The sequence below is a fragment of the Terrapene carolina genome, unplaced genomic scaffold, assembly GCF_002925995.2.
Source record: "Terrapene carolina triunguis isolate 2854851 unplaced genomic scaffold, T_m_triunguis-2.0 Scaffold96, whole genome shotgun sequence".
Classification (NCBI taxonomy): Eukaryota; Metazoa; Chordata; order Testudines; family Emydidae; genus Terrapene; species Terrapene triunguis.
The window spans coordinates 518,503-532,657 of NW_020664447.1; the positions used below are offsets into that span (position 1 = coordinate 518,503).

The 14,155-nt window shown below is 44.7% G+C and overlaps 1 protein-coding gene across 2 annotated transcripts in view; it reads left to right on the forward strand.

Annotated features, from left to right (window-relative positions):
• PLEKHA7 (pleckstrin homology domain containing A7) overlaps positions 1-14,155 on the forward strand; it is a 306,972-nt gene that overhangs the window by 196,996 nt on the left and 95,821 nt on the right. For both annotated transcript variants that reach the window (XM_026651359.1, XM_026651360.1), the window contains 2 exons: positions 886-958; positions 2,624-2,724. In XM_026651359.1, the coding sequence (XP_026507144.1) occupies positions 886-958; positions 2,624-2,724 (174 nt within the window). The remainder of the gene's footprint in view (positions 1-885; positions 959-2,623; positions 2,725-14,155) is intronic.

Below are 14,155 nucleotides of genomic sequence, written 5' to 3' on the forward strand. Positions count from 1 at the left end.
AACACATCTCGAAGAACAACAGTTACAACGGTGAGTAACCGTCTTTTTTGTTCTTTTTAACTTATAAAATCTTATCTTAAATCAACAATCCACACATGGTTAAGAGGTGTCAATTCATCCTAAAATGTATTGACAATGTTCAAAACCCCTTTCTTTCCTAAAACATGAATTATTTCATACAAAAAAATTAAATTGTAATTGCTTTTCAAATCTCTGTGCTATAGCTGATAATACATATTCTGTTTAAAATCTTCTCAACTGCTTAAGGCCTCATAGGCTATAGTGTATTCTAAATAGATTTTTTAAGTTACATTGAAGGTTAGTGACAAAGTCTTCTAGGAAGTGTGTCTTAGCCTTTTGTGTTTTCTATGAATTTTGTCTCTTAATTTATTTACTGTTTTTTATGCTTTTCTGTGCTGTTCCACTAAGTTTTCCCTGTTCACTCTGCTTATATGCTGATACTCATCTCTGTCAAGAAGCAATCCTTGGAATGAGTATCACTTCCTGATACACAACTAATTATCCTAATTACCTGATAAATCTGTGAGGAAAATATATGGTAGCTACCCATACTGCGCAATCCATGTACCCTTCAGATTTTAGATTAGTTAGAGAATAAAAATAATTTTTTTGAAAATTGTCCTGGATAGCATAGGGAAGCTTTGTCCTGTAACTAGATATTAGCCTTGATGATTCTATCATTGCATAATGTTTCTCCAAGCATAAGTACAATATTTATTTTTGTAATTATTAATATTGTATTTTGGGACATCTCTGGTAATCTGTTAATTAGTAGAGCACTGTAGAAATTAGATAATAAAACAGACACTATATGAGCTTTTATTTGAACTGAAAGAAATTGTATTAAATTCCTTGCTTTTGCAGGATAGCTCTGGAATGAGATTATGGAAAAGACGATGGTTTGTGCTGTCTGATTATTGTTTGTTTTACTACAAAGGTGAGTAGACAATGTAGTGGTTTTCAGAATTTTCATGAAACTGAGGCCATTGTGAAAAATGTTCTAATTTGCTCTTCAGAACTTCTCTTTAGAGCTAAAAAAAACTGTTAAACTTTTTCGCCACTGTTTACCCTTCAAACAATTGTTTAACATTAAATTGTGACTCAAACCCTCATTAGAAAGCAACATTACTGTTTGTTTGCTTGCTTGCTTGTATTGTATTGGTTTGTCACACTTATTGGAATAAAGTTATGGTTAAGATATGGGTAGTCCAGAGACATGTGTTTTGAGCAGTGATATAGACGATAGATGATGTTGCTTTGTATTTTTATAGCACTTTACATGTTCAAAGCACATTTCCATCATTAATAAACATGTAGGAAGGTAAGTATTTGTACAGCTGGAAAAAGAATGAGATTGTGACTTGCCAAAAGCCAGACAATCCGTGGCAAAGTCTGGATTAGAACCCATGATACCTGACTCTTGCTCCAGTCTTTAACCACTAGGTTTTTTGTATGATCTTTGGTAAGTCACACAACTTCTCTATGCCTTAGTTTGTTCCTGAATCGAATGGGGATAGTACTTCCCTAACTCACATGGATGTTGAGGTTAAGTACATTGTTTGTAAAGTGCTTTGAAATATTTGGAAGGTTTTATAGAAGTGCAAAGTATTATTTATTCATATTTATGGCTATTGTTCCTCTATGTAGTGCCAGTAATAATGAATGTTCATTAACTATAGTAATTATTTGGTTAGATGTAAGAATCACTGAGTGAAATTGTTGTAGATTATCATAATGGTCTATTCTGGCCTTAAAAAACAAACAAACTAAGAATGTTTACTATATATTGATCTGAGAACATTGCACACATGAGTGAGTAAAAAGACAGGAAGGAAGAAGAAACAGGACAACATGGGTGGCCAGTCCCCATGCATGGGGCCTTACTAGGAATGGATCCAGAGGGGAGTCTAAGTGGAGACAGTGCTGCCTATCAGTAGGCCCTTGTTGCCTCAGTAGATTTTAAAGGAAAGCTGAACAAGGACTGTCTCTCTGCTTTGTCCCTCTTTAATTCATTGTCACCTTGGTGGCCTTCTTTTCCACTTTCCCATGTTTCTGCCCTTTGGTCACTAAAGGAACATCAGCAGGAGCTTTGTTCTGGAATTTTATTCTTCTGACTAAATAAAAATAAGGGGAAAAGTTTGATTGGCTGGAAGAATTCTGGTAGCATTACTTCATATAATAAGCACTTGTTTTCTCCACTTGTTGGTACTGTTATTGGTATATGTTAGGGCTGTGGTTCTCAACCTTTCCCAACTACTGTACTCCTTTCAGGAGTCTGCAGCCCAAGCCCCACCACCCAGTGCTCAAGCCTGAGCCCACCACCCGGGGCTGAAGCATATAATTTAGCTTCACGGGGCCCTGGGCAATTTCCTTGCTTGCCACCTCCTAACGCCAGCCCTGCACTTGTGACACTCCTGGGGGGTCATGTGCCCCAGGTTGAGAAACACTGATCTAGATGAGTTGATGTATGCTGTGGAAGACCTCTGCGTATCCCCAGGGTTATGCGTATACCTGGTTGAGAACCACTATGTTAGGGAATATGTTTGTTTACACCTGTTGAAGAAGTGCCCTGAATCATTTTGATTTTTCTTTCATTCAATAGACAGCAGAGAAGAAACTGTTTTGGGTAGCATACCATTACCTAGTTATGTAATATCTCCCGTTGGACCTGAAGATCGCATAAACCGCAAGTATTCCTTTAAGGTACAATTAATAAATTACAAAGCTTATGATTTATGTTCAGCAAATAAATACACTAGATATTTTAAAATTGCTTAGAGGAAACGGTAACAATATCTCAATTTTTAAATAATTGTAAAAATGAATGTTTTATTTTTACATCATATCTACTTCATACATACTCACAATGTTACATATTTCTTTCTTGGATCTAATAGTTTTATCATAGTTCATTTTTCTGCTATGCTATAAGTTTCCCTGTTGCTTTAGTATGTGCCTGTGGTTAATGATCTTCTGTCTGTAAAATATCAGAAAATAAAACTGACAAACCTTATCGATAGTCTTATAAATAGAGAGAAATATTGACTTTTTCCCCCATAGAATGCTTTGCTTCACAGTGGATGGGGATGACTTATTTTTTTGCAATAAAACCACCACTAAGTGTTGACAAGGAGAGGAAATGACAGTGCCATGACTTTAGTTGCTTTGTTATATAATGCATCGTGGCAATTAAACTTCTCATTTATTTTCTCCGCAAAAAATGGATAATTAGTATGGCCTCTATAATAGTTCAAAAGAATTAATTTCCTCCTTTTATCTCTTAACTCATGTTGTAATTTCGTCATCTTAGGGAAGAAGAACAGCCACCTTTATCTACTAAATAGAGTCTTGAAGCTATAGTTGTTTAAGGTTCTACTTAGAACAATATTTTAATTTTGCCTTCCATGTAGTTTAAGTACATCTATTGTTTTGATAAGTAGTGTTCTTTGTTAAAATTCTATGTTGAATGATTTATGGTTTGCTGTAGCTATTTATTGCTCTTTGAAATTACAACAAAAGAAAATAAACCTATTCTTGGTAATGGAAAAGCCTGCTTCCAGCTCACTACATGTCTGAGCACATGCATTAAGGCAAATTATAGAGGCTTCAATGCAGGTTATATTTTTAAAATATACAGATATTTGGAACAGAACATGACACATTGAATCCATCAAAGTAAATTACAAGCATTAATCATGCACAGTTTCATCAAGTGGTATGCAAATGATGTTCTAGAAAGAAACTTTTTTCCATCTATTTTGCCTTATGAGAATTACAGAAAGACTTAGCTTTTTAAATCTGCCCACCCAGAGCTTTTTCTTTCATCTTGATTTGTGGGTTTTAGCAATTCAGATTGCCTGTTGCTGATCTCAGGTTTATTTTCTGTGGAAAATAGAATGAAATTGATTTGTTTGTTTAAATGAATGTTTCTTCTTCAAGTAGTGTCCCTATGGGTGTTCCACTTCAGTTGCACATGTGCCTTTGATTGGCGATTTTCAGTAGTGCCTGTTAAAAGCTCATGTGCCCTTTACCCAGGATACATAGAGCTGCAAAGGCAAACCGTCCTCAGTTCCTTCTCAACCACCCCACAGCTTGAGACAGAGCATCTAAAATGCCCACTTCAGCTTTGCCTCGACTTCTTAGTTTAGCTTATTTAGTTCTTTTGATAATTGTATTACTTTAGTTATAACTTGGGGGTTTCTGTTTAATTCCCCACTGTACTGAAAGGTTTGCTTTTGGGGGCATCATCAGCTTGGCATGTTGGTGTCCCTGAGATTCAAGCACTGCCTTACCTGCTGGGAAGCTGTCCTGGTCAGCAACAGACATTCTATGTATCCATTGTTTGGGAAACACCCACATCCCAGCTAAATTCAGTTCAGTTCGTAAAAAGTGGGATATTAAATGTTGGCTCCTTGTGTTGGAGCGCTCCCTCCTCTGATCTGCCTCAGATACAGGCCCAGATCCTCCTCTCCCCCCCCAAGACATCAGCCTCAGAGTGAGCACCATGCTTCGTTGACCTTAGTACCTAGGTCTTTGCAGGATAAGAGCACAGCAGAGATTCTAAACACTGCTGCATCTAGGCAGTCTGTAACATCATCAAACTTTTCTTTACTACCTCTAGTACCTAAACAGGTGACCCAGACTGCAACATTGATACCTCTACACAGCTAGACATGTACAGCAAGACAGATACTACCACCAACACCTTCAGTATTGACATTGGTTACTGTGGAGCCCCGTCTAATCCAGATGCAGATTCACGCACAAGAAGTTCAGATTCTACGAGGACTTGTAGTGTCTGATGAGCCAGAGACTCCACTATGAATGGGTATCTAACAGAAGTCAGTATTGAGATTTGCCTTACCTTTTTCTGGTACCCTCTGGTTCTCTGATACCATTCCATCAAGCAGACAATGATCTGCTCCTCCTCTATACTATACTGTGGACTCTTCTTTAGATTCTTGTAGCGATGTGGGACTCACCCCTGTGGTGCCTCCTGCTGGTTGTCACTGGGAATTAGCTCGTCCGGAGCACCCTCTGCAGGCTGGTGTCCCTCCTGGACCCGGTGCCCCCTTGTCTTTGGGGTGCTGCCCCCGGCAGTACACCCCTCAGTCTTGGGGTCTCCCCTCCCCGGGGAACCCCCACCCCCTATCCCCACCTCATCTCAGTCGTAGGCTACTGCCAGTCACCAACTCGCCCCTGCGCCCTGGGGCAGACTGCAATGTCAGCCACTCATCATAGGCAAGGTTGGGTCTGGACCTGCTGCCTCTCTCTGCAACCCAGTGCCTTTATGGGGCCTTGGACAAGGCCCTGCAGCCTGGGGAATTACCAGCCTGGAGCTCCTCAGCCCCTCTGGCCTTTCCCCAGCCCTGCCTCACTCTAGGCACCCTAAGCTTCCCAGCCGCCAGGCCCTTCTCTCTCTCTCAAGGCAGAGAGAGACTGTGTGTGCTTCTGGCCCACTGCCCTCTTATAAGGGTCAGCTGGGCCTTTATTAAGCCAGCTTCGGCCTGATTGGGGCGTGGCACCCAGCTGAGGTTGCTTTCCCCAATCAGCCCCGCTTTTCCTTCCCTGCCACAGCCCTCTCCCTGGGCTGTTTTAAGGCAGGAGTGGGTGACCACCCTGCTGCAATTCCCATATTGCTGTACAGGGATCTCCTATTTACCACCATAGAGACATCTTTCCAGGCACCTTATCTGAGAAAAAGCCCAAAGGGCAAGAGAATCTCATGCCCCTTCTCCTGCGTATTAGCAGCATTGGATGCATCCCCCTCTACCTTATGGTCCTCCTCAGTGGCCATATTGGGTCCCATGGGCAGCCTTCCATCAGCAATATTGAGGGGTCCTAGCTACTCCTGTGGGGAATATTGTGAAAGGCAATCGCCTGCTCCATCTCTCCCTCTTAAACAACCACAACTTCGTGAGGAGCTTTTTGAAGTGCAAGAGACTAGAGTGGACAAGGATGTAACACCACAAACTCGTATCTCTTCATCTTCTCCAGACGTAGCTGTCCACTCTCTTATGCCAAAGATTTTAAACAGTTTTAGGAGCTGACTAAATGGATTGCTGCCTTGCTTCAGATCCCATTGAACAAGTTCCAAGAGTCACAACATAAGCTCTTGGATATACTCCACATGACAACTTCTGACTGAGTTGCTATGCAAGTAATTGAGATTCTACTGGATCCTGTCAAAATGATCTGGTAGACTTGAGCAAGCCGATTAAAAGTACTATGTTCCTCCAAAGAATTCTGAGTTTTTATTTTCACATTCTTCTCCTAATTCTTTGGTAGTGTGGAAGCTGTTAATGAGCGTGGTAAACAGCACCACACTGAGTCTATGCCATACAATCACATCAGAAGCATCTTGACCTCTTTGGGCTTAAAAACTACTCTTCCTCGACACTGCAGTTTAGAATAGCAAATTATTAGGCTCTGATGGCAAAGGGTGATCAGACCAATTACAGCAAATTAAACACTTTTATTGATCATCTTCCCCCAGATCATCAAGAACAGTTTCAGGCCATCAGAACTGAGGGTTAGTTCTTAATGAGGACCACACTGCAAACCTCCCTGGATGCAGCCAGCAGTGCATCTTGTTCTATCTCTACTACTGTTGTCATGCATTAAGCATCTTGGCTGCAGCTATTAGCATGTCTTAGGGAGGTCTAAATATCATAGAAGACCTTCCTTTTCACACTGAGACTTGTCAGTGAGTCCACCAAAGAATTTTGCACACTTTAAAGGACTCAAGGGCCACTCTCTATAAACTTCTATAAATGAAAGACAATGTAGTAGATCACAAAGGGGACGGAGATCCATCTGGTCCAATTCTCCATCTTTCATAGACCCTAAGAAAAGACAGATATCAGAAGAAGAGACCACCTGCTGCAACCACTACCACCACCCAACCCTTATTATCATCGAAATGTCAATTTGATTATCTGATTGAAGATCGAGAACCCGTCCTACCTTGGGAATCTTCAGCAACACCACACCTACCCATCTTCCTCCCTTTGGTGATCATCTCTCCCATTTTTGACCTGCATGGGAGCAAATTATACAAATTACAGATTATAACATTGGGTAACTCCATCCATTTCTCCTCCATCCTGTCATCCCACCCTTCTTTCCTTGTCCCTCCTCAGGGATTCTTGTCACAAACATTTGCTGAGACAGGATGTCCCTTCTATACGTAGGCACCATAGAACCAGTTCCAGTAAAGAAGGGGACATGGTGACCAAATCCAGTGCACTTTCTAGAAACATTCAGTGTATTTTTGCAAATTTGTACAAATAAATAAATATGGAGAGCTGAGACCCTGTCTACACTACAGGTTACTTCGGTGTAACCCCTGAGCGACGTAAATTACACTGACCTAAGAGCAGGTGTAGACAGCACTATGTCGGCAGGAGAGCTTTCCCCACCAACATAGCTACCACCTCTCGCGGAGGCAGGAGTTATTAAACCAATGGGAGAGCTCTCTCCCATCAACTTAGTGCGTTTCCACCACAAGCACTACAGCGGCACAACTGCAAGTGCTGTAGTGTAGATGTAGCTTCAGACACCATGTAACAGGAAAAATTTACAAAGGAACCTTTGTAAAAGAATCTTCACTCCAACATTTAACAGGTATGACTCAGTAAGCCTTTTCTCCTTAGATTCTTTTCCCTAGGAAGAAGCAAATATTGGAAAAAAGAGATAAAATGGAGGTCCAAGCTTTTACATCTTCTGAAGTATTATCATGGAAAAATAAGAAACAATTTCAAAGGGAATATCTTCTTTAGGATAGTTGTGCTAGCTAAAACATACATTTTTAGTGAAAAATTGCTGCTTGGAAACATTCTCATTTTTATAATAAAGTTATAAGATTGTAAACCAATGTAAAACTATCACAAAAGAAAAAAAGAATGTAGATGGGTTTCAAGAGCCAGACATCATCTCCAGTATGCAAGTTCTTCTTCGAGAGATGTCCCTGTGGGTGCTCCACTCCAGGTGTTGGTGCGTCCCTGCGCCTTCGCTCGGAGATTTTTCGTAGCAGTACTCGTACTGGCCACGCATGCGCAGAGGCTGCCCCCCGCTGTGAGTCTAGGATAATAGTACGCATGCGTGGCCAATCTCCTCAGTTCCTTCTCTACCATCCCCGGCCTGAGACGGAGCTCAGCAGACTCGTTAGGGAATCCCTCACTTTCTTACATTTACCTGTTATAGTAGTTAGTTTGTTGTCAGTTCTTGTTAGTCTAGTTTATTAGTTCTTTATCTGTAAAAAAAAAAAAAAAAAAAAAAAATTTCTCTCAGCCGCAGCCGCTTCTACCATGCCTGGCTCCACAGGCTTTAAGCGCTGCTCTACGTGCAAGGATGCTATCCCGCTCTCTGATGGCCATTCTCTTTGTATAAAATGCCTGGGGGAAACACACATTCCCCAAAAATGTGCCCACTGTACCAAACTCAGTTCCAGGGCACGAAAGGACAGGGAGCTCAAACTGAAACTGCTCCTCCTGCAGAAGTCTATCGGGTCAGTTTCAGACCCAGGCGCCGACTCCTGCTCTACTGCCCGACACAGCCCCCCTGCTTCAAAAAACCTGAAGAAAACTTCAAAGAAGGGGCAGCCCTCTCCAACAAGGAAGTTGGTGAGGCACAAAAGTGCCTCAGGCAGGTCAACAGTTTCCCTGCCTGTGTTTCCTCGCCTCAGCACTTTTGAAGAGCCGGGCTCCTCAGGCACTGCACGAAAGCCGCCTCAGGTTGCGGCGGCGGCGCGAGGCTCCGGTGCCGAGGCTACAGGCTTTCAGTTGCCTGCCTCGTTTATGGCGCCGTTCGGCACCGAGATGGACGCGGTGCCGACTTTTCCCGCCCTGGCTGACCCTCAGCGGGCTGATGTTGCCCCCCCGGCACCTACCACGGCACCGGCAACCTCGGCACGGACTGACAGGGAGATCAAAGGCAAAACCCCTGCTCAGAGGAATGTTCCCTCAGGGCAACTTCCTCCTCCACAGTTTTCACCTCATGCAGGAGCCTCACCTCTTCAATTTACTCAGACAGCAGATCTATCGGTGTCACCTATTCTGCAGTCTCCCCTGATGACTGCCTGTTTTTCTCCAATGCATGACTCAGGATCAGAACAACCTTCCTCCAGTGAGGAGGAAACTGATCCACAGGCAGTTTTTTCTCCTGATCAAGACTCCCACACCCCAATTAACAGGGGTTACAAACAAATCACCTCAGCCTGTTATCAGGATCCTGCCCCATGGGGAGTGAACCCTTGGATGGCACCACCTATGCCCTACCCACCACCATGGCAATGTTGGGCACCATGGGTATCGTACCCCCGAGAACGCATGCGCTACGGCACTTCGACCAGGCGCAACGCCGGTTTAGCACCGCCACGTGACGGATCTGCCGGTGACATAAGATACCAGGCAGCACCGTCACACTCCCAGGAGCAACTGAGTCCTGCTCCTATTCCAGCAGAGCCCGACGTAACGCCTGAGGAAGCCTTACTTCCCCTTCCTCCAACACCGTCGGATGACTATGCAAAATTCCAAGACCTCTTTAAAAGAGCTGCCGGTGACTTAAAAATTAACTTGGAGGAAGTCACTGAACAACAGCATGAGCTAACAGATATCCTGCAGCCCTCTTCTTCCTCTAGAGTGGCATTGCCAATCAACGTAGCCCTTTTAGAACCCGCTAAATCCATCTGGCAGAATCCAGCCACAAGCCTACCTACCTGTAAACAAGCGGACAGGAAGTACTTCATCCCTTCAAAGGGCTCTGAATTCCTTTTTACCCATCCGGCGCCAAACTCATTGGTAGTGGACGCAGCAAACCAGAGGGCCAAACAACAGTACGCCCGCTCCACCCCAGCCAACAAAGACAATAAACGCCTGGACCTCTTCGGCCGTAAAGTATATGCATCCTCGATGCTACATTTTCGCATAGCTAATTATACTGCAGTCCTTGCAAAATATGACCACAAAAACTATAGTAAGTTCATGGATTTTATTGATCACATCCCAGAGCAGAAGAAACAACAATTCACAGCTCTGGTTTCTGAGGGACAAACCATATCACGCACCGCTCTCCAAGCGGCCCTCGATGTAGCTAACACTGCAGCAAGGTCGACCGCCACAGCAGTGGTCATGCGACGGGGTTCATGGCTCTCTTCCTCCTTCTTCCCTCGAGAGGTCCAGAGCACCATTGAAGATCTTCCCTTCGACGGGGAAAAACTTTTTGCCTCCACCACAAACGACATGCTTCATTCGATGAAGGATGCAAGAGCAACCCTCCGGTCCCTAGGCCTCCAGCCACCTGCGACCAGAAGACGACAATTTAGATACCAACCTTATCAACGTCCACGCTACCCCGCATTTACACAATATTCCTATAGACCGCAGGAACAACAGCAGCCGCAACAACGCCAAAGACCAAGATTCCAACGTCGTCGTCCTAACTCTACAGGGGCGCTGCAACCCCCTCCCACTAATAGGCAGATTTGAAGCATTGGTCGAGGGTTTAGAAAACCAGCGTTCCCACTTCAGCCGGCACACCTATCTTTGGACACCGCCTACGACCATTCTCTCATCAATGGCAAAAAATTACATCCGACAAATGGGTCATAGAGGTAGTTACAATTGGATACGCCATCCCCTTCCTCTCCCTCCCTCCCACCCACCCACCCTCCCCATCCCTCTTCAGGGACCCATCTCACGAGCAACTACTCTTCCAAGAAGTGCAGCATCTCCTTCAACTGGGAGCAGTAGAAACTGTGCCAGAACGACACAGAGGGAAGGGGTTTTATTCCCATTATTTCTTAACAGAGAAGAAAAATGGGGGATGGCGACCAATCCTCGACCTCAGGCTGCTCAACAAATTTGTCAAAAAGCAAAAGTTCAAGATGGTCACTCTCACCACTATAATCCCAGCGCTGGAGCAGGGCGACTGGTTTTCAGCCCTCGACCTACAGGACGCCTATTTTCATGTGACTATACACCCGTCCCACAGACGATTCCTACGCTTTACTCTCGGCTCCACACATTTCCAATACCGGGTTCTCCCCTTCGGACTGTCCACGGCCCCCCGTGTTTTTTCCAAGATCCTAGCCGTAGTTACAGCCTACCTCAGAAAACAAGGGGTCGTAATATTTCCTTACCTAGACGATTGCCTCCTCAAAGCTTCAACATTCGACGAAGCTCTCCGATCCATACGACTTACCATCGATTGTTTCCTATCTTTAGGCCTGCAAGTAAACAAAAACAAATCCACATTATACCCCACCCAACATCTGGAGTTCATAGGGGCATACCTAGACTCCCGGACGGGGTTGGCATCTCTCCCACCAGCCCGCTTCAATTCTATAAGTCAACTGGCCACAACGATTCGCAACAGTCCCCAGGTGACTGCCCGGGACTGCCTACAAATACTAGGTCACATGGCCTCGTGCACCTCCGTCGTCCAAAATGCACGTCTACACATGAGGTGCTTCCAAGCGTGGTTGGCCACGGTGTACAGACCGAATGTGCACCCTTTAAACAAGACTCTCTCCATACCTATCCGAGTCAAAGATTCTCTACAGTGGTGGACAATTCACTCCAACCTCTGCTCTGGAGTCCCCTTTCTTCAGCAGGCTCCATCCCTCATACTGACGACCGATGCATCTCTGACAGGATGGGGTGCACACATGTCTCACCACACAGCCCAGGGGCTTTGGTCTTCAACCGAGTCCTCTCTCCATATAAACGTCCTAGAACTTCGAGCCATTCGCAATGCGTGCCGTCAATTCCTGCCACTGATCAAGAACCAACACGTACGCATAATGACAGACAATATTGCATGCATGTTCTACGTGAACAGGCAAGGGGGAGCTCGATCCCACTCTCTGTGCACAGAGGCTCTGAAGCTCTGGAACTGGTGCATTGCGAACAACATCCGGGTATCAGCAGCCTATCTTCCCGGAGTGATGAATACCACAGCGGACGAACTAAGCAGACGTTTCCCGTGGGATCACGAATGGGAATTAAACGAGCACACCATTCACAACATATTCCGCATTTGGGGCTACCCAGAAATAGACCTCTTTGCAACTGCAAAAAACAAGAAATGTCCCAATTTTTGCTCCAGAGCAGGGCTAGGCAAACATTCCTTGGGAGACGCATTCATGATCCCATGGAACCAAAACTTACTCTATGCGTTTCCCCCGATACCGGTTCTGAACAGAGTCCTGATAAAAATACGAACAGATGGGGCCAAGGTGATCCTAATTGCCCCATCATGGCCCAGACAGCCCTGGTTTCCGTTTCTCACCAAAATGTCGATTCGACCACCAATCCCCTTGCCTCTCATTCCGAACCTCCTATCACAACAACACGGCCGTTTTCTCCACCCCAACCTACCCATGCTCCACCTCAAAGCATGGTTCCTCCATGGTTCTCCCAAAATGAACTAGATTGCTCTGAACAAGTTCAAAGAGTGCTCCTACATAGCAGAACACAATCTACTCGCACCACCTATCTATGTAAGTGGAAACGATTCACACACTGGTGTTCAACTAAACAACTTAGTCCCACGTCAGCATCTCTTCCGCTCATACTTGAATACCTATTGGACCTTAAGCAATCCGGCCTTTCTTCCAGTTCCATCAGGGTCCATTTAGCTGCTATTACAACTTTTCATGACAAAATCGATGATACTTCTGTATTTGCTCATCCGATCACCAAGCGCTTCCTTAAGGGACTACAAACCCTATACCCAGACATAAAACCACCCACCACTCCGTGGGACCTTCATCTAGTTCTATCTTGCCTAACTCAGCAACCATTTGAACCCCTAGCCACGTGCTCCCTTTTACACCTTTCAATGAAAACAGCATTTTTAGTGGCAATTACCTCCGCCAGGCGGGCAGGAGAAATAGCAGCTCTTATGGCAGACCCACCATATACGCTATTTTTCAAAGACAAGGTTACCCTCAGGTTACACCCCAATTTTCTTCCTAAGGTACACTCGTCATTCCACATTAATGAGCCGATACACTTACCAACCTTTTTCCCGAAGCCACATGCGAACTCATTCGAAGCCTTGTAGGGCCTTGTCCTTCTATTTGGATAGAACCAAACCTTTTAGAAATTCTTCCAGACTTTTTGTCTCCATCGCGGAGCGTTCCAAAGGTACGCCTATTTCTACCCAGAGACTTTCGAACTGGATTTCCCAGTGCATCCGGTTGTGCTATCAGATAAAGAAAGCTACACCTCTAGATGGCATCAGAACACACTCCACTAGATCTATGGCTGCCTCTGTAGCATTCTTACGCAAAGTTCCCCTGGCTGATATCTGTAAAGCAGCCACCTGGTCCTCTGAGCACACATTTGTTAAACACTATGCCCTTACTCGAGGCCCTCTATCTGATATACGTTTGGGCAGGGCTGTACTATCAACCGCGTTCCTATCAGATCCAAAGTCCCTACCTCCTTAAGATATACGGCTTTTAAGTCACCTGGAGTGGAGCACCCACAGGGACATCTCTCGAAGAAGAAGAGGAGGTTACTCACCCTGTGCAGTAACTGACGTTCTTCGAGATGAGTGTCCCTGTGGGTGCTCCACTACCCACCCTCCTCCCCTCTACTTCGGAGTTGGGGTAGCCTCCGTTGTAGAGAAGGAACTGAGGAGATTGGCCACGCATGCGTACTATTATCCTAGACTCACAGCGGGGGGCAGCCTCTGCGCATGCGTGGCCAGTACGAGTACTGCTACAAAAAATCTCCGAGCGAAGGCGCAGGGACGCACCAACACCTGGAGTGGAGCACCCACAGGGACACTCATCTCGAAGAACGTCAGTTACTGCACAGGGTGAGTAACCTCCTCTTCTGGTGTTGATATTGACACCTACATCTGTCAACCTTGTGCTTTTACCTAGGGTAGATCAACAAATTTGTATCACTCCTCACTTGTTCTGCAGTTTGCCATGTTTATGGTTATGGTTAAATAACAATTTCAGAAGCAATTAAGTTACTTCTGTCAAAATTCCTTCTCAAATGATTTAGAGTATCCTAACTGGGCTTCAGTTAGTCTCTGACAATCAGCATTATATAGTCATAGACTCAGCCATGCAGGAAGAAAGCGAAGAGGGAAAGTATGTGGTTTAATTAGTGAC